General features: G+C 55.1%; 1 protein-coding gene across 2 annotated transcripts in view; it reads left to right on the forward strand.

Moving 5' to 3' along the window:
* The window catches only part of Btbd9 (BTB (POZ) domain containing 9), a gene marked incomplete at its 3' end in the record, with an annotated part of 379,800 nt that overhangs the window by 350,648 nt on the left and 2,465 nt on the right, over positions 1-26,687 (forward strand). For both annotated transcript variants that reach the window (XM_005390124.2, XM_013516988.1), the window contains 1 exon segment: positions 15,524-15,602. In XM_005390124.2, the coding sequence (XP_005390181.2) occupies positions 15,524-15,602 (79 nt within the window).

Genomic DNA, 26,687 nt, shown 5'->3' on the forward strand with positions numbered 1-26,687 from the left:
GATTTCCCACCTCCTGCAGGAGAGGGTTTCCTCCTGTGACAGCAGCCCTCGCCATCAGGTGACTCACTCAAGACAGTGTGGCCGTGGGCCAGATCTGGAGCCAAAACAGGTGTTATGATTCCCTACCCGAGCCTGAACACTGACATTGAGGGGCTTCTCCCGGGGTGATGTTCAGGCAAGGATGCAGCGGAATTACTAGTGTCCAGGGTTTTTTGCTCATTTGGGGGTATTTTTGTGTTTTTTCTGTTGTTTTATTTGTCTGTTTACTTTTTAGTTAATCTCTAGTTTAAAGGCTCCTCCGTATAGAATTTCAGATCTAGAGTTGTGCTGACTTGATGGAATTAAAAAAAAAAGGTGACTGATAGACAAACTGAAATTCCATCCATCCCTGCCCCTCACACCCCGCAGGCCTTCAGGGCTGCCCAGCAGGGCACCAGTGCGATCCTGTTGGCATGGATCCATCACGAGGGGAGATGGGTAAATCATCTGGCAACTTTAGGAAAATCTACTCTGTGTTTTCACACACTTGGTTGAACTTTTCAAAAATATTGACTAAACAGCTTGCCAGCGGTGATTACCAACAGCTCTATTTGACAGTCTCTGACAGAAAGCCAGTGGGCACGCGTGACGTCATCTGAGGCTAACAGCGCCTTCGTTAGCAGCTTCTGAGGTGGTGAATGCTCTCCGGGCCCCACAGTGATTGCTGTCCCGGGTGCTGTCCACTCGAGCATCACAAACTGTTCACGTGGGGAGCCCAGAGGCAAACCTGAAGCCTGCCTTACATCTTCATCACTCTGACGGTTTTTTATGTTCTGATCGCCAAGAACACAAATAATACTCCTTCTAAGCTGTTCCAAAATACAAGCAATGGAAAATATCATGGAAAAGGTGAATTGCTAGACAGTAAGCCCTCGTGACCGAGAGCTTATTCATAAAGTGATGACAAATTTATTGCACACATTCATTGCGGGCTTTCTGAGATTAATAGCTGACCTATCTGATTTTAAAGCCCGACAACCCAAAGAGAAGGAGTCAGTTTTCACACTCACCCACAGCCCTCCTCCCCAGGAAGTGATACAAAAATAAGGTGATTTAGCTCCAGCAACCAACATGCAGTATTTTATTGCACGAGATTTCCATGTACCAAGGATAACTTCTAACCTTGTTGAGTGCAGTTTGGCTTGTTGGCATCCACCTTCAACTCCACAAACCCTCCGGGCAGGAGACTGGCCTGGTGAATAACCAGGGGTGGATGCAATGTAAGCTGAAAGGAAGACATATTTCCTGTGTGTCTCATGGCCGCTTGTTTACCATGAAGTAGTAAAGAAGTCAGTTTTTGATGTCTTAGCCTAGGGGACATCTACAAAATTCAAAGCAGGTGTTAAGAAATACACTGCCTCAAATCTTAGGTTTGTGCATGCGCACACACACACTTCCTGAAGCCTTGGTTTCTAAAAATATGGGGATGGGAATCTGAGGTTGTGGCCTGAAGGCAATCAGGATTCCTCCTAAAGAGCTAGGACTGCTGTGCAGCCTCTTTCTCCTAGTGGCCAATTAAAATGATCTGGTGATTTCCTGCAACACCTCCAGTCTCTCAGGGCCCAGCTAAATCCCCATATCTGTTTTGGCATCTGATTTTGTGTCGTGAATTATTGAAATTATTTAACTTAAAGTGTGTACTTAACACTTGCTCTGGTGTCACCTGCCCTGTCTCACTGTCTAGCTGCTCTGTGAATTCACAGGTGCCAGTAGGCCACCTCAGTCCTCCAGCACCAGCACCGTGCCATGTGGCACCTGGCCCAAGGCACAGAGAAGTGGAGAAGCCGTTGCCGGGGAAGCTTCCTGCCTGCACCCAGGCCAGGGTGGGATCTGGAGAGCGGGGTGGGATCCTGCTCAAGGGAGGTCCGGGTGGGAAAGTTTGGGTCTAGGATGTCATTGACACCGAGTTGAGGGCAAGTGGAGTGGGCTGGTTTTTGTTTGTTTTTTTTTCCACCTTTAAGAAGCTGTTTAAAAAGGAAGAGAAATGATTTCCTAAAATTCCACTTTCTTCTTGACAGGAACTGTCCCACAAAGATTGTTCCAGCCACAGGCTACCTCACTTCCGCTTGCAGATCATTCACTGTCTTGGGCGCTAGCACAGAGTGCAGTGCTGTAATTGTGTTGAACGTGGCCCTTCGTGCAAATTCTGCACGCGGCCTTTCCGGGGCCTGCCTGACACACTTGTCACCTTTGTGCTACACAGCCCAGATTCCCAGATGCCCTTGAGTTGTATGGCTCCAGGCTAATGTTGGGCTGCTCTGTGCTAAGAGCAGTAGTTTTCATCATAGAGAAACAGTGTTTTTGGACTCTGGAGATTTTTAAGCTCTCCTCAGTGTCTCCACTTTCTTATCTGTTCAGCTACAAATATCAAGCCCTTAATGGCTGAGAGGGAGGGAGTCTATTTTTAAAATTTTTACTAAATATCTCCCCAGGTTAGGTGCTGGGTGATTTTTGCCATGTCACCATATCTGGGATCCTTGCAGGGATTTTGTGTAATTTTTAGGTATGAAACTGGTCAGATTTAGTTCTCAAACTGTCTGGCAGTCCTTCTGGAAGGCCGTTCCTTAGCTTAGCTCTGTGCCCTGTGATGAGTTTGTGAGGTCAGGACAGGGTTTTGCTTTGCATGGGCTTTTGGCCCGAATTTCCATGAAAGCAGCCTTTCTTTTTTTAAAACATGAAATTTAGGGGGCATTTTAGTCCTCATTGTGTTGTAGATCCCTTTGGTATTGAAAACACTGAGAAATGAAATTGCCAAATCCTTAACATTTGAAAATTGGCTCCCACCCATGCCTCATCCTCTCATTTCCAGAGTGCATCCTGTCTCAGAGGGACTGTCCTCGGTGGGAGGGACACAGGTAGGGCATTCACAGGAGCCAGGGGAGGGGGAGGTGCTTTCCTTGGAGGCAGCAGCCTCTTCAGAGTTAGCCTGCACTCCTCACAGGCTGAAAGGAGCCGCTTACCTCATTAAGTCAATAACTTTGCTAAGCTTCGTTTGTAGGGGACAGGGAAGCCTCTGGGGAGCAGCAGAGTGGATTTGCTCTCTCCCTTTGCCAGCCTCCAGAGATACCTGCTGCCTCTGCCAGCGCCAGTCGGTAGAGACTGAGGCCCTGCTTGCTACTCTACCTCAAGCAGATTTCATGCCAAGCTCCTCAGCTAAGCATCAAGCTGTCAGAAGTAGGAACAGCCCTAAGGAAGATCATGGGCAAATCAAAGTGTATGGAGCCTGTGCAGAGCCACGTCCCACAGGCTGCCCGGCTCCTTCTCAGCCCCCTTGACTCCCAGCACGGGCCTGGCTTAAAGTAACTCCCCCTGTTCTGGCTAGGGACTTCACACATGTGAAAGCATAGCCCAGGTGAGATCCTCGGCCTGGACGGGGCTGGTGCCGGGTGCAGCTCACTGCCCAGCTGGCGTGGCCGAGGAGAATGGTCAGCCCAGAACCTCTGCTGTGGTGCTGAGTACTTGATCTGAGAGAGAACTGTCCAGATCCTCTGCTCTCCTCCAGAGCGTTGCACCGCGGACACCTCCATCCCCTCTCCTGGTCTCGCCTTCAGTGGTTTCTCATTCTTGGTGGGCCAAGAGGTTCCCAGTCCCCAGAATGTGTAAGTCACTGATCGCCTGCGTGCCCGTCAGCCGGGAGCATGCCAGTCAGGCCAGAAGGGGCAGCTGGTAGACTGGACACAGTGGTGCACATGCTACCCGGTTCCTGAAGTCTGGATGAGCGTTTATCTCCAGGGCCAGCTCGGGATGAGTGTCAGCAAGAGCCCACAGACACACGCCTGCTCACCCTCTCCTCTGTCTCCTGCCAGTGCAGACTTCACTCCGTAGTGTTCATTCTTTAGAGGGAAAATAAAAGGACTTTTTGCCTCTGCAGATCTAGAACCTTAGGAGTGATTGGTTTGGCCTGAAGGTGACTGATCTTCAGCTAATGGATAATCTCTCAGTATCAGATTGAGTCAAAGTGATATTTAAAATTGCGACTCTGTATTTATTGGAGCATTTAGAGCTCCAGGGGCATAGAGCCTGAGTAACCTGAGGGTGAAGACTCCCTAACCTCCTGTACCCCTCTGAATCTTACAAATCTGTTCACTGAGGTTCTTTCAGGCTCTAGATCCCGCTGAGCAAGTTATCTTGGGTAACTATCTTGGATAGTGGCTGTTTCTGGATTCATTTTTATTGCTTATTTGCTCAAAATCTTCTTAGAGGTCTCAACTTTACAGCATAAAATCTTCATACCTGAAGAGCTCAGCTGTTAATGACCAGCTTAACCAGAAAAACAAAGGATCCAAGGCTTCTGAAGCATACCTTTTCCCCTGAGTTGGAAAGGAGAGGGCAGTGCAGAGGTGGGGAACATAGATGTCCCAGGAACCCCTGGGGCGTGGGAGGCCCTGCAGTGCCTGCCTGCGTGCACCATGGTCTCCCAGAGAAGGCTGATACTGCCTGAGGGGAAAGGTTGTTAATTATAAGACCCAAGTGTGACAGAAACCGTATTAGAAAGAACACTTCTCCAGACCCTAGAACTGTTTCCCCAGAGTTTAAATTTGTGAGGAAGAAGTGCTCTGTGGAGACTAATTTGATGGACAAGGCCTCTCCTGGTTTTGCACCACACAAAGGCTCCTTCCAGGCTCCCACCGCCGCCGCCACCAGTTGCCTGCAGACTTGAAACCAGAGACAGGAGAGAAGAATTTGCTTTCCTCCTTCCTGCACTGGGCCTTGGATACAGCTGAGGCCGCAGGAGAGAGAAAAGCGCTAGGCCCCAGAGTCTGTTATGTGTTTGAGCCGAGAAAGGGATTTTTGTTGCAAGGAGCTCTAAGTGAGACAGACAGAGTCAGAGAATAAGAGAGAGAGATAATTATCTAAATTATGTTCGTGCTATTATCGAAGACGAATATAGTTAAAACGTAATTAAATATGACGGGCTAGCAGGATGTAAGCCAAGCTTTGGAATGCTAATCATCAATTACTGCATCCCCTTAGGGGAATCAGGAGAGCTCCGAGGAGCGGGTGGGAGCAGGAGTCTGGGGTGGGCTGAGTGAGACGTGGACAGGAAAACAGCCCCCATGCTCGTTCAGACTCTCCAGGAGTGTCCCTGGGACACAGACCTTTCTGCAGCTGCCGGGAGGGGCAGATGCTCTCAGCGAGGCTCAGATGAGGAACTGGCAGGAGGGTCCTGACCTTCTCTGTGAGAGAAAACGGCTCTAAACGGGGAAATTACGCTCTAAACAGAGAAGGTAAAATCCAAGACTGGTTTATATTAGGGCAGTAAATGCAAGTCCATTTGTCAGACAGAGAGAGCGCGCTAAAGTTCCCCCTCCACAGAAGGGATCAAATGCCCACCTCGATCCAGGATTCCCACGAGGGGTGGCAAGCTGGACATAATTAGCACACAAGATGCCACTTGTCCAGGCCCGTGAACTGCTCCCACCACTCCACCCCCTACCTGGGCACGGGCCCGCCTTGAGACCCTGCACACTGGCTGCACGTTGAACCCCTTGAGGAGCTGACAAAGGACTCCCCAGGCCCACCCTCAGAGAGCCGGAGTTTTAGGTGGTCTGGGTGTGGCGGAGAGCTGCAATGCTGAGAGGCCCTGCAGATGCTCCTGCTGTGCAGTCAGGGTAGAGAATCATTGTCTAGCAAAAACCAAGTCTGGGTAGAGCTGGGGGAGGCAGGCAGTGGGGACTGAAGACTGTGGCAGTGGCACGCTTCCACCAGCCCTGCTGAGCGTCTTCAGGCCAAGAAGAGATCGGTGCAAGGATGTGTGTGTCCTTGATTTTTAACGTATTAAAATGTAATTTCTGATGCTAGATCTCCGAAGAATTTTCATTCAAGAGTTCAGATTTGAAATTATTGTGTCCTAAGACTTAGAAAATCTAGCTGCCTCCTTGGACCGATGGGTGACATGAATGACAAAGCGCAGGGCCACCCCGGCTGAGAGAGGCCACCCGAAGCCAGCGGGCTGGGGTCTGCCCTGCTTCCCCCGCCCCAGCTGCCGTGCCCTCCGGATCTTCTGGCTTTCCAGAGAAACCAGAAAGTAGTATTTTGATGTGGAATCTCTTACTTTAAAGTGGAAACTAACTCAGCTTTTTAAAAATACTCAGTAAAATAGTAAAATACTGCGATGAGCTCCCACAAACAACTTTTGATCTCAGTGAGTCTAACCCCAGGGGCTCCTCAAACAGTTTTCCCACCCTCTCAGGTCAATAGTCCGCCAGCCTTGCCCCATTTTTCCTAAGCCTGGCATTGAAGAGGGTTCTCAATAAATAGTTGTTGAACAGACAGACAAACAGGGTGCATGCGGGGAGGCCAGAATTCCCAGTAAGTCTGGGCATTGAGACCGCTGTGAAATCCAGTTAAGCATCACACAGAGCAAAGAACTCACTCCCAGGTCCCAGAGCCCACAGAGGCTGCAGGCCGAGGCCTCTTCGATGGGCACCAGAGATCTGGACCGCTTAGTTCTCTCAAAGGAGAGACAGAGAATGTGGGCTGACTTGGCGTCTCCATCACACCGGGCACTGTCTTAGTTACTTCTCTCATTGCTAGGACAAAATACCCGGCACCCTTGGCTCACGTTTCAGTCCATAGATGGGGGCTGCACCGCAGGCAGGCCTGGCGGAGGAGAGCCGCTCCTGCATGGTGGACAGGAAACGGAGGGGGTGGGGAGGAGCTGGGCAGGAGAGGAACCTTCCAGGCTCCAGGCCACGCCCTCAGTGACCCGTCTCTTCCAGCCAGACCCCAGCTGCTAGTGCAGTCAGCTCTACGCCCCCATAACCCAGTCACCTCCAGAAGCCACACCTAGGAGCACAGGAGGCTGGGGGGCATCCAGATGTAAACCAGGACAGATGCCCTTTCCAGCTCTGCCTCAGGGGAGCCTGCGGGTGGCCACGCGGGAGCCCAGTTTAAGGATCAGGAAAGCACCACCATCCTACAGGTCACCTTTGGTGTGACTGAAGAGATGAATATGGTCCCTGGCCCGGTGCGGGAAGAAGCAGACAATGAGAACTGCAGCCGGGCCAGCAGGCTGCTGCAGGGTCAGGCCGGGGTGCTCATACAGCCCTGCCAGGCACCCCCTGCCAGTCTCAGTGCTCGCTCGAGGCCTTTAACACCGTCACGTCTCGGTGCCACTCGGCTTGAGAGGGCGACGGCGTGCCTGCCGGAAGCGCAGTTGACTGGGAGCGGCCTTTATTACTTCCTCCCTTTTTAAGAATCCTTTTCCAAAGGTTCATGTTTGCCTTCCAGCCCTGCTCCTAGAGGTTGTAAATAAATCTGTTCCCACAAACCCGTCCCAGTCCTCCTGACCACAGGCTGTGCTCTCTTTCTTGGCTCTGCTTGCTTTTTTTTAAACTTCTAAATTTTTAAAATTTATATCAAATTTATACATGTGTGTAGCTTTAATAGTCTGGCAGAACCACAGGGCTTGTGAGAAGCAGCAGCAGTCCCTGCCTCACCCTTGCTGCCCCAAGCCCCGCTCCCCAAGGCAGCTGCTTTCCTTTTCTTGCTTCAAAAAAATGTAATGTTTTGAAAAGTCAATATATTCAAAAAATACATTTAATATGGCTTCAAAAAAAAGCATATATGGTGTATAGACAGTGAAATATCTCCTCATCCATCTTCTTCCAGAGGGAGTTTAAAACGATGTAGTCTCCCCATTTTTTTTAAATAAGTGTTTCTATTGGAGATTTCTGGAGCTTCCTGAGTCCCCGCCCCGCTTCCGCCGCACAGTCTTTCATGGTGACAGCAGGGCTGTGCCGTTGTTTATGCAGCCAGTCCCCGATGAGGAGCTTTTAGGTGGTCTCCTCTCCTGCGGCTCCAGCACCTGCAGGGGGTCCTGCGCCCGCTGCCTCTCTGCACTGACTTCGGTCCCTGGGGAAGCCGTGTGAGGTGCTGGCCCTCAGGGACTGTGTGCCCTCCATCCTGCTAGTTGGGAGTGTGGGCTCACACCCACTCCGGGAGAGTGGCCGAGGGAGTGCCTGTGTGCTCCTGCTCGTCCAGGTTCGTGTGATCAGATTTGGTGGGGGTGGGCACACAAGTTCATCCCCTTTAGACCTTTCTTTCGGTCTGTGTTTCCATGTTTCTAAACTGTACTCCGACGCTGGTAGTTCCCAGTGACATCGCCGGAACTGCTTCCTATTCGGAAAGGAAAGGATTGAGCTTTGTTGCCCTTCCTAGACAAGTACTCCCTAGGTCTTCCCCTCTCCTCTACCCTGCTTTTCTTTGCACCGGTCAGCACTGGCATTACTGTGACTGTGGAACTGAAGCTCAGAGGGGAATCGTGTCTCACAGGTGGCCAGTCACTTCCTTCTCCGCCTCAGAGCACGCCCCCTGTCCTCCCTGGGGGAAGCAGCCGAGGGACAGGCTGCTCCCCACCTGGAGCCTCCCAGCCCATCCTCCCAGGAATTCCTCTGGCCTCTGCTCTGGTTGGATCTCAGGTTTTGGTTTTTTTCTTTTTTTTTTTTGGTCTTGGATAAGTTTTTGTTTTGGTAGAGCTTATTTTTCTGGTAGTTTCTTATGAGTATAATGGAGATGAATTTGTAGAGGTTTATGCCTGAATGGAAGCTTCACTGTATCTCTCACTGGACCTGGTGGTTTGGCTGGGAACTAACGTGTCCCTCAGCATTTGGAAGGAAGTGTCCCATTATCATCCAGCTCCAGTGTGGCTTTTGAAAAATCTCATGCAACCCTGATTCCCAGGTTGGATCTGCTCTTCCCTGCCCGGAAGCGTGTCTTCCGAGGGTCTGCAGTTTCCCGGTCAGAACCTGCTTTGGGATGAGGCCCTTCCCATCACAGTGGTGGCCGCTCCGTGGGCTCTGTGACTTGGAAATTTATGCCCAATTTATATCTTGGAAACTTCCTTGTGTCTTTGGTAATTTCCTCGCTTGTATGTTCTCTGCTCTCCCTTACTGGAACGTCTGCTGATTCGATAGTGGATCCTCTGCTCCGGTCCTCTCATTCTCTTTTGTTTTCTGTCTTTGTCATTTTGTTTGACATCCTGGGAAATTTCTTCCACTTAAGCTTTCTAGCCCTTTTGTTGAATTATTTATATCAGTTCATAGTTTTAATTTGCAAGTGCACTTTCTTGTTTTCCAGTGTTCCTTTTTCATATCATTTTATTCTTGCTTCAAAGCTTTAATGATGCTTTATCTTTCTGAGGATAACGTGGGGATTTTTTTTCCCTGAAATTTTATTCTCCTTTTGAACTGTATCTGTACCCTTGGAGTCACGTTCTGCTGTATTGTCCTTGTCTTTAGCTTTTGTACTAGCATCTTCCCTTGTTGATCCTTGACAGGCTGTTCTCCTTTCACCCTGAGACACTGCGAAAACCAGAAGCCTTGTCCATGGGTAGGTCTGTGAGTTTCCTTGGGGGGGGGCAGGTGAGGCCTGTGTGTGACACGGGGAGACCCTGACACTCAGGTGATCACACTGCCACCTCTCGGAATGGTCTTCGAGCTCTGCGTAGCCATCGCCTCCGCTCCTGCAAGGTCTTAGCTCAGCAGGCGCTTCATCAGAAGCCTCTGTAAACGTGTGTCTAAGTGTCCCCTCCGTCCGCTCCCATGGCTCAATTTTTCCTGTCATGCCTGCTCAACTCTGATGAGCCGTCCCTCTCCCAGCAGCCTGTAAGCTCCTCCAGGACAGGGATTCTGTTCTCTGCTCCGTCTCGCAGCCTGTTTGCATAACCATTCGGTAAGTAGTTGTGAAAGGAAGAAAGCAAGAACGGACAATGTCCATCGCAGGCCAGTACCTCCAGGTCTTTCCCTAGTGTCCTGCCTGGGGGCTGAGCCTGGATCATGAAGGGCTGAAGGTCGTGGGAGGAAAGGGGCCTGGGAGCCTCACCTTCTGGGAGTTCCACTGCTCAGCACCCAAGGGTGCTCCCCTCTGCTGCACCCTGTGCCCAGGGTCCGGACCCCTCTGTCAGGGCCTCCAGAATGAAGTACGTTTCCTGCCAAGGTGGAAGAGGGCTGGTCCGCGGTGTGCAGCGGGGGGCCGCAGTCAGCGCATGCATGTGTTCCTCTCGCCTGCCCTCAGCAGTCCTGCTGGGTCCGCCCTGCACACAGCCCTTCCCTCCACGGGGCGCGCGACTCCTGCACCTGGGTCTTTCTAGGGCTCGGCAGTGAGTGTGCCCGCTCCCTGTGTAGTCTTCTCCCTGTGCTGTGGACGCAGGGGGACGGTCACGTTCCTCGTCCTTCCTCTTTTGTGGGGGCGTGGGCTGTGGGGGGGTAGTAACACATATTTTATGTGACACATATATTAAAGTTCCTCACCGCCCTGTTAGAGGGAGCAAAGATTCAGCCACGGGTTCATTTGGCCATATTTAACTGCAGCCTGGCCCTGGGTAGATACTTGCTGGTCTCTGTCTCCCCGGGTTCCACAGGTCTGCTGCAGAAGGGTCTGGCCTCTGCTTTCTCTTCCAGCACACAGCAGAGTCCCGTAATCGTTCAGATCCGAGAAGACCAGCACCCTGGCGTGGGATCCGCAGGAGAAGCAGCGCACCGCTTAGGATGCGGGGCCGTTCTGCGGCTGTGCGGTCTTTTCTCCCATCACCCCTAGGCCCGCTCAGCTTCCCTGTTACCCGGGGCCGCTCACACGCGCCCTGCCCACACAGATGGCAAGTGGGTCCTCCCCTCACGGTGGCTGTCCTTTCTCCGCTTCCTGCAGACAAAGACGCGGCAGTCTGCAGCCAGCAGTGCCACCTGGCAGATCCACAGCCCCACCATGGGACGAACTCCACTCTGCCCGAATTTTATATTTGCAGTTTAGTTAATTCCACCTCCGGCAAGTTCTTCCTTACATAAACAGACTCCGCTTTGATTCCTTTCTTCTCTTTTCTCTCTCTCTTATTTATCTCAGGAGCTGTTTAAAATATATAAAGAACAAAAAGTAATATAATTTTCACTCACATTCTCATCCCCCAGAATTGACCATAGTTAATATTTCTCACATACACTTCAAGTCTTTTTTATTCTAATCAAAGGAATGAAACATTCCAGTTAACGTGGAAGCCTCCTTTGTTCCCGTCAGCAGTCCCTTCCCTCGCCCTCTCCTCTGAGACAGCCACTGTCAAGAATTTAGCACATACACTTCCAGAATATTTAAAAATACTTAACAAGAGCGTACATTTCAGAAATAACGTGCGCGGTCTCGTGTGTGCTGTCCCACATTGTGCGCCTGCTGCCCGGTGCAGGTGTGGTGTGGATCTGTCCCCGGATGTGCTCGGGGGAGCGGCCCCTGCTGCCTCGCTCTCTGGGGCCCTGTAGGGGGGGGTGTGAGACAGGCCTGTGGCTCTCGGGGGCAGCTCATGGTGGAGCCCTCGCCTCGCTCGCTCGCGTGGGGCTCTGGGTGCGGTCCGCAGCGCTGCGCGAATGACTGAAGGCATGAACGAGTGAGTGACGACATGAGCCCTAGTAATAGCCAGCAGTTACTGCGCCTTTGCCACAGGCCACACTCCTGTTTTCTGCAGCGTTGTGCTGTGCTGTGATCTCCCAGCCCCCGCGGGACAGGAGGCTTCCCAGGACGGCTCCCATCCTGCTGGCCACAGTGGTCCCCAGTCACGATTCAGACATACAGGTGTCGGTGATACTCTGGAGCCCAGGAGAATGAAACTCGGGACAGTGGGTAGTCGGCACCCCTTGGGGGCTTTGGTGGAGAGAGCGCACGCTGGGTTTGCACTGGGCAGCCCTGGGAGAGTGCACAGATTACTAGCTGCTTCCGCCTCGGTGTCCCTGTCTCTGGAGCAGGGCTTGGCTGTGTGTCTACCCAGCAGCTCCCCTCAGGAGCCAGGTGAGACAGGCTACGACTGGAAAGCACTCTGCGTTCCGCACAGTGGCCTGAGATGGGAGAGGCCGCAGCAGACGAGCTCGGCCACCTTGTCACTCTCCTCCAGCAGAGCACCTCCTCTGCTGAGCAGCACCCCCACGATTCTCCATGCCTGACAATACATATCCTCATTCCTCAAGCAGCGGCCTCAAAAGGTGGTTTCAAATCCCCGTTTTTCTGGCTTGTGTAATTACTAGTATGGCAACAACATCATTTTCCCCCCTTTTTAAACTTCATAGATACATTTCGACCTCATTATGAGTTAAATTGAATTTTGTGGGTGGCCAGGGAATCTTATCAAAATGTGTAGCTTCAGTTCTTTGGAAAAATTGCTTCTACCCATTGTCACACCGCCAGTAACGAGGGACATTTTGGAGCACCCCCAGTGTGAGTTGAGGCCCCTGTACTGTACAGTTGGCATTGCTTGCTAGTGAGTCAGAAGGATGGTTACTCTCCCCGGTGAGACTATAAACTGCTCAAGAGTGAGCACTGTATCTTGCGTGGATCCCCCAGAATAACCAGCAGGCCGCAAACCCATTGCTTAATCCCCCCAGTGCCTCACTTCCTATCTGCCCTAAAGAAAGGGTGCTAATTTCCTTGGCCGTCAGTGAACCCCACACTGTCAAGGCTGATGACTCACAGATTTTTGTCCAGGTTCAGTATTCTTTTTTCCAGCACTTAGTATATGCCAGCACCGTTTTACATTTGCCAAGGTGCTCAAACTTTACAAAACCACCTTGGGTGGTGGGTTTTTATCATACACATTGTATAGACGAGGAGGCTAAGGCCCAGAGAGGTCAAGTAACTTGGCTGGCTCACATGACTGTTAAAGACTCAAAGCCAGACAGCCTGTCTCCAGGACCCAGGCTGTCATTCTGTCCCTAGCGCCTAGCGCAGCAGGCTTAAAGCCCGCTGTCCTCACTGCGGCCCTGTGGTCCTCTCCCGAAGAAAAGTGCGGTGCTGTGCTTTCACCAGCTCCGCGGCTCCTGCCCTCTGTTGGCACCTCGGGCGGTGGCAGGAGAATGGGTATTTCCTGCGTATGCACACATTCAAACGCCTGGGAGCGTACCGAGGAGAGTGGGTGATTCTTGAGAGTCTCCCGTCCAGAGCCCAAGTCTAGGTCAGCATGTGGCGGTCCCTCCCTAGCCCTGTCCCTTGACCACATTACAGCTGGGCGCGGCTGAGACCTCCTCCTGGAAGCACCGGCAGAGGAGACAGCCGCAGCGCAGGAGAGGGTCTGGTTCGTCCACTGTGGAGCCAGAGTGCAGGGCTGGGACTTCAGTCTGGAGTTCTCTGGTCTATAGGAAGCTCTCAAAGATAAGAAGATACTATGTTTTGAGCCCAGTTGCTCCTTCAGACTGGTTTCCTTCCAGTGCCCAGGCCTGCCCCTGAGCTGGGTGGGCTGCCACCCCCTGCAACGCCATTGTCTTTGCTGGAAGTTGTGCTACTCAGCAAGAGGGGTGGGTACTTGGCAAGCAGCCCATTTGTGCAGCTGTCAGTAAAGTGCCTCAGTGGCCCATGAGCTTTCCCACAGACTAAGTGATGGTGTGGTTTTCTGGCCCTGTGAAATCGCAGTTGAGACCTTGAGCATTGAGGTCACATAGTACTGGAGATGTGGCTCAGTCCTAGAGTTGTCGCCGCGTTGAGCAGCATTAACTGTTACTTTGGCCAGGCACAGTGGTGAACACCTGTAATCCCAGCGCTCAGGAGGCTGAGGCAGGAGGATTCTTGAGCCTAGCCATTTGAGACCAGGTTGAGCAACATAGGGAAACCCCACCTCCAAGAAAGAAAGGGACTGAAGATGGGGAAGGGGGAGACAGGGAAAGGAAGGAAGGCCATTTTGAAGTTCAGAGGGAGTGGAATCTGGGAGTTGGGGTGAGAGGTGCTCATTACCTCATCCTAACCAGCTTCCGCTCCTACTGATTTTGGATTTAGGATGAGTATCTAGTTCTGCTGAAAATGAGATCATATATTCAACTCTGTGGCCGTGTTAGTGCAAATGAACTCTAATGTGATTAGATATTAATGCAATGTAATGGAGGATTGGTATTAAATTGAGACCTTCTGATCTCATTACTCCACAGATGCTCCCTTCTGCTCAGGCTGCCGCCCTGCTCAGAGCCCTGTGGCCAAGGAGGAGCCTGGTGCAGGGGAAGGGCGGAGGGGCGGCAGCGAGGGAGCAAGTGGCCATGGGGGCTGGGCCAGGCCCGAGCTTCGCAATGGGGAGTCCGGCCTTCAATCCAGATTCACCACAGGACTGACAGGCCCAGGGCTAGAAAGTTAGGAGCAAAGTCTTTGTTCTGTCGCCTCTACTCTGACCTCCCCTCCACCCCAAGCCTTTTTGTGTGGCTGTGACTTGAGCCCAGGAGTTGTCCCTGGCTGTTGTGACTTGTCTTTTCCTTTTCTGGGCGTCTGGGCTGAAAAGCAGGCCGTGGACCAGCTTCAGTGTGTGCTGTGGCTTCCTGTGGGGCAGGGATGGGACTCTGATGCCCGCTTCAGTTCCCTTGCTCCGCCTGGCCTGCTGGAGGGAGGAGTTCAGCCCGGAAGTTACAGGCAGGCCTGGCCGGGCTCCCCGGCCACAGGCTGCATCCAGTCTGCAGGCCGCCTGGGAGCGCTGGGTCTGGGGGTGAGGAGCCCTCCTGAGAAACGGCAGGAGTGCAAACTCAGGACTGTCTGAGGGCATCACCTTCCTGTATGAATAATGACGATTTTACAAAGAGCGATTTTTCTGATCTGCTTTCAGAAAGCTGCTTTCTGAGGCACAGCCTTTGCACACAGGCTGGTAACGACTTTTTAATGACCTTAAGAGGCCTGGTGTCCAGGCAGCAGTGAATCAATCTCAGTGGGAGGTTTGTAGGGAGAGAGAAGATGGAACACCTGAAACCAGAGGGGGAAAACAAACTGCGAATACATATATTTTCTTTGCTAGCATTACTTGGTAATTAGACAATTACAGGAAACGGCTTCGCAGCAGCTGGCATTTCCACTGTGTGAGCGGAGGACGGATGGCAACTGTGAACTCCTCACATTTACTGTAGAAAATATTATTGGAGCTTGCAGTCGTGGGTGCCGTGCCCTCCTCGGTGCATCCTGCCGAGCGGGGAGCTCTGGGCCCGAGGCAGCCACCTCCCCCGGCCCTGCTGGGGTGCCCGCCCCCTTCCCATGAGAAGTGGCCTTCAGGATAGTGGGCTGCATCTGAGACCACCCGGGGCCGGGCCAGTCCTGAGAATGGCTGTCTGGGGGCTAGGGAGAAGTTGCCCACTCCAAGCGCTGGGTCCTGCCCCACCCTGGCCAATGCCAACCCTGCCCCGCTGCAAAGCTCCCGCCCGGGGCAGGTCACTCCACCAGCAGCCTCTGCCCCAGGCCCCTTCCCTGGCCCATTTCATGGATGAGAAAATGTTTCACACGCTGCTCCCTACCTCAGCCCCACCCTGTCACAGGGTGCTGGGTTTTGGAACAGTCTTGCGGGAATCCTGAGTCACATTCACTGACAGGGGGTAGTGCCTTCTTTGAGGAGACGCGGCCCCCTGGATCGGACACTGTTTCTTCTGCCCCTACAGCCTGGCCCCCGGCTCCTGTGGCACAGGTCTCCGGCGTGGGTGCTCTCCGGGGGTGCAGCTCCGTGAGCCCCACTGTCAGCAGGACGACTGCAGCATCTAACCTGTGTTTCCTCTCACAGGTCCTGGCAGTCAGTGACTTTTGAAAGACAGCCTGCCTCCTTCATCCGAATCGTCGGGACACACAACACAGCAAATGAGGTAAGCACCTCTTCCAGGGAGGAGTGCTGTGCTATTCAGCGGTGCCCTGGTAAATGCAGTCCGAGTTAAGTGCAACTGTTTGCTCTGCCTGCTAATGGCTTGTTGTCCCCGCAGCTCAGTGCAGGAGAGGCCCCGCTCTCGCGCAGCAGGGCCGTCATTATTGTGTCTGGATGTCTCCTCGCTGGCGGATGAAAGCCAGCACCCACCGCCTCTCCTGTTCCTCCAGCCTCGCCGCTCTCTGCGGAATCCGCACCGCCGAGCCCTCGCCTCAGAGTCCTCGGTGCCCCGGACGGTGGCTTTACGCGGGTCCGTGGCCCTCCGAGTGGGGTGTCACGGATGGCTGTGCGGTCCACTTGGCTCATGTCCCTCTCTCTTTTGTCACAGTTCCCTGTGTGGTGTACACCTCCAGAAGACCTTTGGTTAAAGATGGGGCATGTAAGGGGCAGGGATAGTAATGCAGAAGTTCCACAGGGAAACGGGAAGCATAGTCACAGTGATCATTCTGCACTGGCACCCTTCGGGGACCTTCTCGGTTTCACACAGCACTGGCTTTGTGGCCGTGCCAGGCAGCGGTGCTGGAGGTCAGGGTCCAGTGTGGTCCTGAAAGTGAGTCCTGGCCTGTGTGGGTGGCCCATCCGAGGCTGCACAGTAGCACATAGCCAGTGAAAGGCTGCGGCGGGCAAGAGAGAGACGGGAGGAAAGGAGGACGCTGCTTGGCTGCTTTTGAACTCAGGGCTCTGTTTGCGCTTCGTGCCCGGTCCCCTCACATTCCAGAACCCGCCCGGGACACACGCATTGTGTTGGCGGAGTCAGAATTCGCCCAGAGCACCTCGGAGAGTGTCAGTTCTTCAGAAAGCATTTTAAAAAGTGAAAACATTGTGATAATTCAGATTCATTTTGCCTTTTTTATTTATTTAGAGTAAAAATGATTCATACCCGCAGTGTTTCTTGTGGAGGCACGCATACACAGAAACTGAACTTTCTCACGCTCCGTTTCAGAATAAACCTGAAAGTTATAAAAGTGAACCAGCTGATGTTTTTAAAGCAAAATTCAAGAATTCTAAACATTGGGTTATAAAATCACGTTTTCTTCTTTTTGTGTGTATAACAAAAGTAAATTTGAATCTGTGTTTTAATATATATTTGATTTCACCCATAATTTTAAAATTTTTCCAACAAATTGCAATTTTTATTACACACTGTAAATTATTAATGGTACTTGCTAATTTGAAAAAAGTTTAAATTTATCTTTACAAGTAATAGTCAAACTGAAGTATTTCTACTTGCAGTCCTTACTCCTAGACCAGCACGTACCCGCAGGAAAAGGCCATCTTTGCCTCGCTGTGTACCTGGAGCTCTGACATCATGTATTCAGGGGAAGGCAGTCTCAGCTGGGAGAGACGGGGCCGTGCCCCGTGGGTGCTCAGCATCTCCCCCAGACCTGCCCCCGCCCCGTGACCGAAGGGGGGAAAGGCCGTGCCTGTTGGGGTCCAAAGCTGTTCCAGAGGAAGAACGGCTTCCCGTGGCAGAGCGGTAGACTTGGCGTGAAGGTCTCGCCTCCACGGTGGCTCCCACAGCCTCTGTGCCAGGTCCCCAGCCCCTTGGGTGGAGACCAGGCCTCTGGTTTGCGGGTCCCAGCCAGAAGGTCACTGGTTCCCTGGTGATCTGTCTCCTTTGGCTGATGAGTGACTGCCTTACAGGATCAGTTACTGACCAGGAAAGGAAAGCCCACTGTGCCATTGCCGGCTGCGAAACGTCACACAGTGAACACTGCTCGGGCCCTAGACAAGATCCGCGCCCCTCAGCACCCTTCGTGCACGAGAAGGGGCAGCACGGCTGCGTCTCCGCACCAAAGTGCACGTGCAGAGGGGCTCTCTTTCCACGCGCTGGGCGCTGGGCGGCAGTGTCCCCGGTCTTGGGAACAGGCTGCCTGGGGGAAGGAAGATGACTGGGTGGAGGGGCGGCGCTCCGAGGAGACAGCTGTGGAGGAGGACCGAGAACAGGAGGGCTCCCCGCTGCACGGGGAATAGCCGGGGAGAGGCCGGGGCGAGCACGGAGCACAGCCCTGAGCCGTGGTCCCTTAGGAGACGGGACGGTGCCATCAGAAATGGGACCAGGTACCTCTTTCTCACCAGGGAGGGTGGCCCCGGTTTGTCCCTACTAGGTGGCCAGGCAACTTTGGTGACTGCCTCGGCCCGGGCTGCTGGAGCCGAATACCCCTGACTGGGTGCCTGGCACAGCGCGCGGTGGCTGCTCCCAGCCGTGGAGGCAGAAGGCTGCACTCCCCAGCCTGCACCGTGCAAGTGTGCTGCGGCCAGAGCCTCGGCGCACGTGCCCACTCCCTCTGCGGAAGGGTGCTGATTCAAACTGCATCAGCGCCCACAGGCCCCACTTCTAGTGCCACTCCATGGGGGTCGGGGCTTGGTACACTCAGTCCTTAGCAGCGGCCCTTGTTCTAGCTGGAGCTAGGGCTTGTTTCCCTGTAGCTGCTGACTGTGAACCCAAAGACTGTGCTAATTCCAGAGTGGATGGAACTGGGTTTTAGCACAGGAAGGTAGGGCTGTCTGTGTCCAAGGAGGAGACAGAAGCAGTGGCGCACAGACCTTGGCCACACTGCCCAGGATGGCCTGCTGCCGCAGGTGCCGCTGCGGCCGGGAGGCGGGGCAGAGAGCTCCTGCGTGCAGAGGGGTGGCGCGGGGCTGTGTCGGCACAAGCTGGAAACTGGCCTGGACAGCGTGTACGTGGCCAGAGCTGCCTGCTGCAGGGAGAGCCCCCGAGCAGTTGCACTCAGCCTGCAGCCCGGTGAGCTGCCGGCCGCGCGGCCGTGACCGTGGAGACTGCCGACCTCCAGACGCCCAGCTGCTGGGGGGCGGGGGGCTCTCAAGCCACACCGGGTCGGATGCCGGCCCTCTGTGGGCCGACTGTCGTGCCCCGACCGCCAGGCCTTCCTGAGTCTCCCGGTGCATGGTGGCCACGCCCTCTTCCCTCCCCCTGGTGGCTGGCGCAGATTCCTTGATCCCTGTTGGGCCACGCTTCTGGCTCCTGCAGCACCGTCCCTCTTCTGGGAGGTGTGCGTCTGCTGCCGGCATCTGTCCCTCCTCTTTTGTGAGCACGACAGAATGCACTCGCTGGATTTTTAGCTGTGCTTATGACTTCTGCCAATGAATGCCCCTCATGCTTGCCTCTTACAGACTCCTCCGCTTGTCCTGGGACCTCCGCGTGTCCTGGTCACATCTCCCTTAGGACGCTCTCCTTCGCCAGCCCCAGCGCGGTTCTTCATCTTCCGCGCTTTCCTCTTGCAAGCGCAGCCGCTTCTCACATGTCATGCTGCGCCCCTTTACCCTTGCACGCTGGCGGTCCTCCGCCCCGGGGCCGGCTCCCTTTGCCTTCCTCCCACGCCCAGGACAAGATGGCAGACCTGTGTCTGTCTTTGAGCAACCTGCCTCCCTTCCCTTGCTCTCGCTCATCTGATTCTGTCCAGTGCCTGTGGCCAGAAAGGTCACTCTCTGCCCATCCTTGGGCATCGTTGGTGGTCTCAGTGGCCTGTTTAGCAAGCCTCTGTTTGCCCCCCTGTGCGTGCCCATTTGGCTCCACTGTTGTCAGCAAGGGCAAGGGCCAGACAGCGCTCCGCTGTGTAAGCCTCTCCTGTCTGAACAGGGCCAGGAGCTGTGCATGCTTCGGGTGTCAGAGCGGACCTCAGCTTTCAACCCCTGACCGTGTGACAGCCCTGCTGGTTCACAGGTGCTTGGTCTGTCTTCCACCCCTTTCTTTTCATTTTATTAATTATTTTAGAAGATAGCAAAGGCGCACACGTACATCCTTACAGAAATTCAGCTGAGTTTAAATGAGCTCAAGTCTGTGTGCCTGTGAAAACGAGTCCATGATATTAAAAGAGATAGAAGTTACGTCTTTTATGACAACCTAGGTTTGAGGAAAGTTCTCGAGCAGTTTTTCTGTAGGCAGGGAGCTCAGGGTCCAGGAAACCCCAAGGATTAAGCAAGGTCATGGGAAGAGCAAACTCTCTGCGTAGAAAGACGGGGTTCTTGCCCGCGAGAGCTGCGTGTAGCTTTGCCGGGTCAGTAGCGGGAGTGGAGGACGGCATTGACAGCCAGAGGCAGCTCCCAGGCTTCGCTGTGCTTACTGAGTTTATGTGGGAGAGGCCGTGGCACGTTCGTCTTTATACCTTCGGCACCCAGTGTGGCACCCGGCACAGACAGCATAGCGCACCTGTTAGCCGAGCGAACGAAGGAAAGATGTGATCTCTGCAGCTGTCTCGTCCCCCAGTCAGTCCAGTACAGAAAGAAAGGAACAGAGCTTCATTATCGAGAGACCGTGCGTTCTGACAGTTTCCACAGCCGTCGCGAGGCTTTCCCCCGCCCAGGGACTTCCGTAAGTGGAAAAGTGTGCATAGCCAGCCGTTGGTGTCTCTTCGCTTAGGGCCCTGGTAATGACGCAGTGGTTGTCGGCGACAGTGAGAGCAGCTCTCGTCGTCTGAGCGCTGTGCCAGGCCCCATTCCAGTGTACTCTCGTGTGTGGTGGAGAACACCGCCACCCATACTTCAGAGGTGGCAGCTGTCACCCAGCGCCTCGGGAGAGGTATCTGGCAAAACCAGCTTGCGAGTGTGCTGTGTCCCCTGATGAGGGAGCGTGTCCAACTGTGCCCATGCTCAGAAGAGCTCTCCTGGTCAGGGTGTGACCGTGAGCTGTACTCTGCCCAGCGCTGCCCACCGCAGACCTCAGGACACCCCGCGTCGCCTGCCCGTTGCAGTGGCCCAGGGCCCGGCGGACGGACGTCAGAGCATGGTGAAGGGCGTGGCTAGGGTTATGTTCACACAGACCTCAAGACCCGCGAACCCACGTGTAGTGTTTATGCTTACATGGAGCTAAAACCGCAAGGGAAAGGGCGAAGGAGCCACGATGGTTCCAGCGAGAACCGGTTTCCTCCGCGTGCAGAGGTCTGGGGTGGGGCTCATGGCGGGCCCTCTGCTGGACCGGGCAGTGTCTCTCTGCTGTTCCCCGTGTAACTCCTCGGCCAGGCGTACATGTGTTTCGTGCATCTTTCAGTGCATAGTTCTCACAGTACAAATTTTGGCTTGAAGCAGAAAGGAAGTACTAAGAAACCAGCGCTAAGAACTGCTAACAGATTTGGATGGGGTCCCCCGCCACGGAGTGGCAGCGCGGGGGTTTGGGCCCAGGCAGGCTTGCTGTTCACAGCCAGGCTGCTGTGTCTCCCAGGAAAGCCGAGTAGACCTTACGGTGCAGAATGAGCCTCCTCCTGCCCCGGCCCGTAACTCTCAGAACCGAGTCAGACACTGGCAGGCGGGCGGCTCCTGTGAGCTCATTTTGTGCACTGCCCAGGATAGGTCCAGGGGAGAAACTGAGGCAGGGGCCTTCCTCACAGAGGCTACAGCGGCCTCCTGCCTGATAGACACCGACCCCCCAAGAAGAGCGCGTTAACTCTGGGTGACATTCCACGTGCTGGTGCCGCGGACGCTGGGAGAGAAGTGTGGAGAGGCACGCGGTGGCGGCAGCTGCTGTGGACAGTGCGGGGAGGGTGCGCTGCCTTGTCTCACGTGGATCCCGTGACCCTGGCCCTGGGCATTGGAGACACGAGTGAGATCACGTTGAGGACGGTGCTAGAGGCCAGGGCTGCAGATCGCACCGCCCACCCACCGCCCGCCGTGCTGGGAATAGTAATGGGCCTGGAGCTCGTCGTGGGAGGGTGTGCACGAGCCGGCACCAGCAGCAGGACCAGAAGTCTGCAAGTGGCTACTCGAGCTGCCCTCCAGGACCCCTCAGCTCAGAGCCTGGAGTGCGGCAGAATTTATCTGCAGGCTTTTGTGAGTGGCTCTGGGCTCCCAGTGCCATCCCTGTTCCCATAGCAACATGTGGCTGTAGTGGAAAAAAAAACGAAAACCAGGAAACAGACTCTGAAAACGCTAAATAAATGCTCCTTCCTAGCCTGGTAATAATTATTTCCCAGACCTCTTCCCGGGTGGCCTGGCCACTCCCCCACCGGCTCCCTGGGGACTTGCCCAAGCTTTCTCCGGAGGGTCATCGTGTGGGACTAGGAGGAGCCTCAGGGCGGTGCACGCTGGCTCCCAAGGCAGAGTGCCCAGCGGAGCAGCAGCGGGAGTAAGGCAGGCACGCGGTGGCAGAGCTGCAGAGACTGTGAGCAAACAGAGAAGCAAGTGGCGCCCTGCAGAGTTCCTGGTCTGGGGAGAGACAGCGCCAGCAGCCAGACTCTGCCTGCCCAGCGGAGAACCAGGCCGTCCTGGGGTTTCACGTCCCAGTGGGAAGGGACATGCACAACAAGAACTACTTCAGACAGAAGAAGCCCAACAGAGCCAGGTTCTGGACGGCACCGTGGATGCCCTGGGTGGTATATGCCAGGGCAAGGTGCTGGAATGGAGAGGATGTGGCACCAGATCAGCAGGGGCCTGGGCGCAAGAACAGGGTAGAAGACACCTAGGAGTTAGCTTAACAGTCCCAAGCACAGGCCGCTGGCACCTTTGTGTCCCAAGCACCTAACCCAGAGCATGTACACAGTTGCGCCTCCACTAGTCAGGGCAGGCCAGGGCTTCGGTGCAGAATTCCCTGTGAAAGTGGCACTCAGGAATCACTGGAGACAGCCGTAAAGGGAGCAGAGGGGAAAACTGCTGCTCCCCGGGGATGGAGGCGCAGGCCAGGCATGGGGAAGTCTGGAGCTTGCGAGAAAATGTAGGCCAGGGGAGGAGCGGTGAAACGTGAGTGATCCCGAGAAAACCCTGGATTTAAGGCTTATACCTGCAGAAGACGATCCAGGCCAGGCGCCCCAGAAGAGCCGGCCCGGAGAGAGGAATGAAAGGATCTAGAAGGAGCTCTGGGAAAGCAGCTGCTGTGGGGGCGGGGGCGGGCCGGGGAGGAAGGGGGCTCTCAGCCAGTGCCCTTCTCCGGCAGCTGCAGACCCCAAGTCACTTCGCCTCCTTGCCTCACACGGCACTTTCAGGAGAAGGAAATAAAGGTTCTTCCCAGGGAGATATGCGTTGCATAATTATGAAAAGAGACTTGTTTTTGCATAGTGCTGGGGATTGAACATAGACCAGACCTTTTCAGGGGCATCTTTATGCTTACACTTCCACTATGAAAGATTTTATTGGAAAAAGAGCAAAAAACGACACAACATGGAGCTCACATCATTGTTCCAGACATCACACAGTCCTCCTCCCTGTTGTGTTAGAGCAGCAACAATTCTGCATCCTCAGCCAGCCTGGGGCAAGTGCCCAGGAGCTGGCGCACAGCGAGGCAGACGGAGACGCTCAGCTCATGAGGGGGGCGGGTCCTCACCTGTCCCTGCGGAGCCGGCAGGTGGCAGAGTGGCCGCTCGACTACCAGCGCTGCACTGTGTGGAGAGGCCAAGGCCTGACTTCTTGGTGCCTGTTCAGTGGGAAGGGACCTCAGTGAGGCCATATCTACAGGCGGGGCGGAGCATTTAGGGGGAAATCTGGGTGCAGGGCACTTCCCTTTTTTGTTTTGCAGTGTTCTATTACTATTTTTTTAAAAACTAAGAAACACCTCTATTGTGCTGTGGCTGAACTAAAAGTGACTCTTCTGGAACCCTGGAGTGTGTGCACATAAACATAATGCCATGGCCAGGGTGTCATGGTGCATGCCTATAATTCCAGCACTCGGGAGGCTGAGGCAGGAGGATCACTGTGAGTTCGAGGCCAGCCTGAACTATGTAGTGAAACCTTGTTTCAAAAAGACAAAAGAAAAGATAATGCCAGTCAGAGTCTCAGGGCTGCTTGGAGAAAGGCTCTTCTAGAACCTTTCAACCAGTTACCTGTGAGTATGGGAAACAGACATTGTAATGTTCAAAAACTGTTGTCGTAGATGAGGATTGTTAGCCAGAAATTTATTTTCACTCCTAATAGGAACAGACTTCCACTCCTGCTAGGGGTGAGGTATTTGGGTATCCCGTCACCCCTGACTATGGTGAAAACTGTGGCTCCCAGTTTGGATGTGTCTCCCTATGAAATGGTTTCTCTTTTTCTTTCTCAAATGGTTTCTTAATAACGTGCTGGGCTGTTCAGATGCACCGATAAAATCAAGGCTTATAAAAAGGATTGTTTTGTTGGAGGTGCTCAGTCTTCCTTTTCAGAAGAGCAGAAGTCGAAGTCCTCTGCAGCCTGGACTTGGGCCGCTAAGCTGGGCTCGGAGATGAGCGAGCGAGGCGAATGGTTGCGGTCGTCAGCGCCGGCTGCTGGCTGGCTGTGATGCCACCCCATCCTCGTGTCTTCCAGGCAGCCCTGGGAGGTCGGCATCTGCTTTATAAAGGTGCATCGCCTTGTAGATTGTAGCCGAAAGCCCAGACTAGAAATCCGACTTGTATTGGTTGGCTTGAAAGTGGTCTGTGGAAATTACTCAGGAGAAACCAGGAAAGCAAGGTAGGATCATTGATCAACATTTATTAAATTTTCCCAATTTCTGCCACAGTTCCTGGTGCACCCTCAGGCCAGCTTGGGAAAATTAGCAGAGGCGTGTGGTTCTAAAAACCTTGAAGATATGTCGGCAGACAGTGCTGGGGGAGTCTCACTAATGAAAGGCGGCAGACAGTGGCCAGCTGAGGAGTTAGCCTGACGGCCAAGAAAGGGCTGGAGCACTTGTGTAATCCTGTCCCGGGTGCGCAGAGGAAAGGACGCCCCAGACCATCTCAGACATGTCAGGTTCCAGCTCCCCGAGAGGCGAGGCAAGGTGGTAATAAACGGCAGCGTGGAGAAGGACGGCCGGGTTGTGACGAAGCTGTGGCGGACTGGTACACACGACTGCATTGCAAATTAGCCGGCGCGCCTCCGGGGATAGATCCAGGGGCCATCGAGGACGGTTCAGCGAAGGTGCCCCTTTGTGAGCCGCGGCAGTGAGACAGGCTAATGGGATGCATGATTGCCGGGAAGGGGACCGGAGAGTGATGCAGCGGCGGGGAATGGCTTTGCATAAATCAGAAGTGCATCTCTACCCTGTACGCCTCATTCGCTCTTGGTCACATCCTTTCCTAAGGGGATTACAGTCTGGGGAAGGTTGGGGGAAGGAAACAATGCACGTGCTTCTGAGAGCGGAGAAACCGGGCCTTGGCTGAATCACCAGCAGGAGAGAGGCCGTGCGCTGCGGAGGGGACTGGGGACGGGGGCACAGCCAGGCCTCGCCTCGCGGTGGCGGGCCTCAGCGCCTCCTGCACTTCGCTGGCATTTCTGTGAGAGGGGGGCAGCTCCCACCCCGCGCTCTCGATGGAGGCCGCTTGGTGGGTCTCGAGGAGTGCCCAGAGCTGGCGGGCGCCGCCCCGCTGCCGGCTCACGCCGCTGTCGTGCGGCTGGAGGCCGAGGGGCTCGATCGTCGCTGCGGTGACGGAGCCGGCCCGCTCCGAGGGCGGCAGAGCCCGCGGGAGATGGGCACCAGCGAGGCAGCCAGCCTCCGTCCGGAAGTCCGTGCCCTCTGCCTGAGGGGCCGCCTCCTTCTGCCTCCCTCCAGGCGCAGGGCAGCTCCCCGTCGGCCCCGCACTCGGTGCAGGCCCGCTGGTGTCTTGAGCGGCCCCGCCGTGAGGGTGGATTCAATCCCAGCGGGCGGGGTGTCTGTGGGAAAGTAGCACGGGGGCCTGGCCTCAGCGTGCCCCCCAGAGGCCCTGAGGGCAGGGAGCGGGTGCCAGACACCCCCAAGGACGCCACAGGCCCCGTGGACGCCGTGTCGTCAGCGTGCGAGCGTGGCTGTGCCGCAGCCCGGAGCCCTCCGAGGACCGCCGCCTCCGGTCCCGGTCCTTCCGCATCTCCGCAGACGCTGTTCTTCCCGTTGAGTTTGCTGTCAGATCCTGTTCTGTTTTCTTTTTAAAAATGACTCCTCACTGATGGTAAACGGCTGGTTTTCTTCAAGGGGTCCAGGTCCAAGGCTTAAAGGTTTTTCATCTGCTTTCTTTCTTAGATGCTTACATTATTTGAATTTGTCACCTGTTTCCTCATAAACATCTTTAATGTAAGAACTGTCAGTTCTTAAGAGTCCACTGCCTGGTCCCCCAGGCGCCCCCACCCCACCCGCCGTCCTGCCACCCTGGCTCCGCCTGCCTGCCCCTGTCCTGGCCTTGGCTTGGGAACCCCATCGGCCCCGCGACCCCCGACCCGGCCCTGCTCGGCTGCCTGCCTTCCCGCCTCAGCGATCCCGCTGCACCCCCGCTACTGCTCGCCCACTGGCGTCACCGCCCCGAGACCCGGCCTTCTGCCTGGGGAGCCCCGTGTTGGCGGAGAGCCGCGCCCACCTTCTGCCTTCCCGGCTGCGCAGCTCCTGCTCTAACGCGGCTGCCTGCTGAGCGGCTCCTCTCCGGGGTCTCTGCTCTCCCATCGGTGCAGCTTTTGCCGCCCGGCGCCTCCGCGGCACGCTTGTGACTTCCTAAAGTGCTGTTCACCGTGTGCCGCCTTTGACCCTGGCCGAGCTGCGCGCCCGGTGGAGGTGCTCGGGAGCCACGCTTGTTCTGGAGGCCTCGGGGCGCTGGCGGCGCAGGCTGCGGCTCGGCCGGGACGCCCTGCGCTTGCTGCCGGTGGCTGTGCCTGGGCCGCAGCGGGCCGAGCAGGGGCCACGTGGAGGCTGAGGCAGGCAGGTGTGGGGCGCGTCTGGAGCTGCGCGTGCCGGGAAGGAGGCGGTGAGCTTTCTGGAAGCGCGGAGCTCGCTGGTTGAGCTTCGCTGTGGGGACTGTTAGGTGGGGGGATAAGCGCCATGCGTCACACCTGCAAACTGCGTGGTTAGAGGACTAAACGCAGTTGTGCAGTTGCCGCCGCCTAACTCGGGAGATACACTCGGGTGCGGGACGCGACCCGCAGCCGGGCGAGGGCGGCACACGCTTCCCACGCTCTCCTCGGAGCTGACTCGGGGTCTTCCCGCGTGGTGGGGAGCAGACCCCCGGCCCCCAGGGCAGCGCCAGCCGGGCGTCTCCCTGGAGGCGCCGGTAGCACGAGGCCCCCGAGACCTTCCGCCCTCCCCTCTCAGTCCAGGGTGTCCGCTTCTGTGCAAGGCCCCGAGCGGGGCGAGGGGGGCGTGTGGGAGCGGGCCGGTGCGGTGAGGTCAGGG

The sequence above is a fragment of the Chinchilla lanigera genome, unplaced genomic scaffold (genome assembly GCF_000276665.1).
Source record: "Chinchilla lanigera isolate Chin_1 unplaced genomic scaffold, ChiLan1.0 scaffold00036, whole genome shotgun sequence".
NCBI classification, from domain to species: Eukaryota; Metazoa; Chordata; class Mammalia; order Rodentia; family Chinchillidae; genus Chinchilla; species Chinchilla lanigera.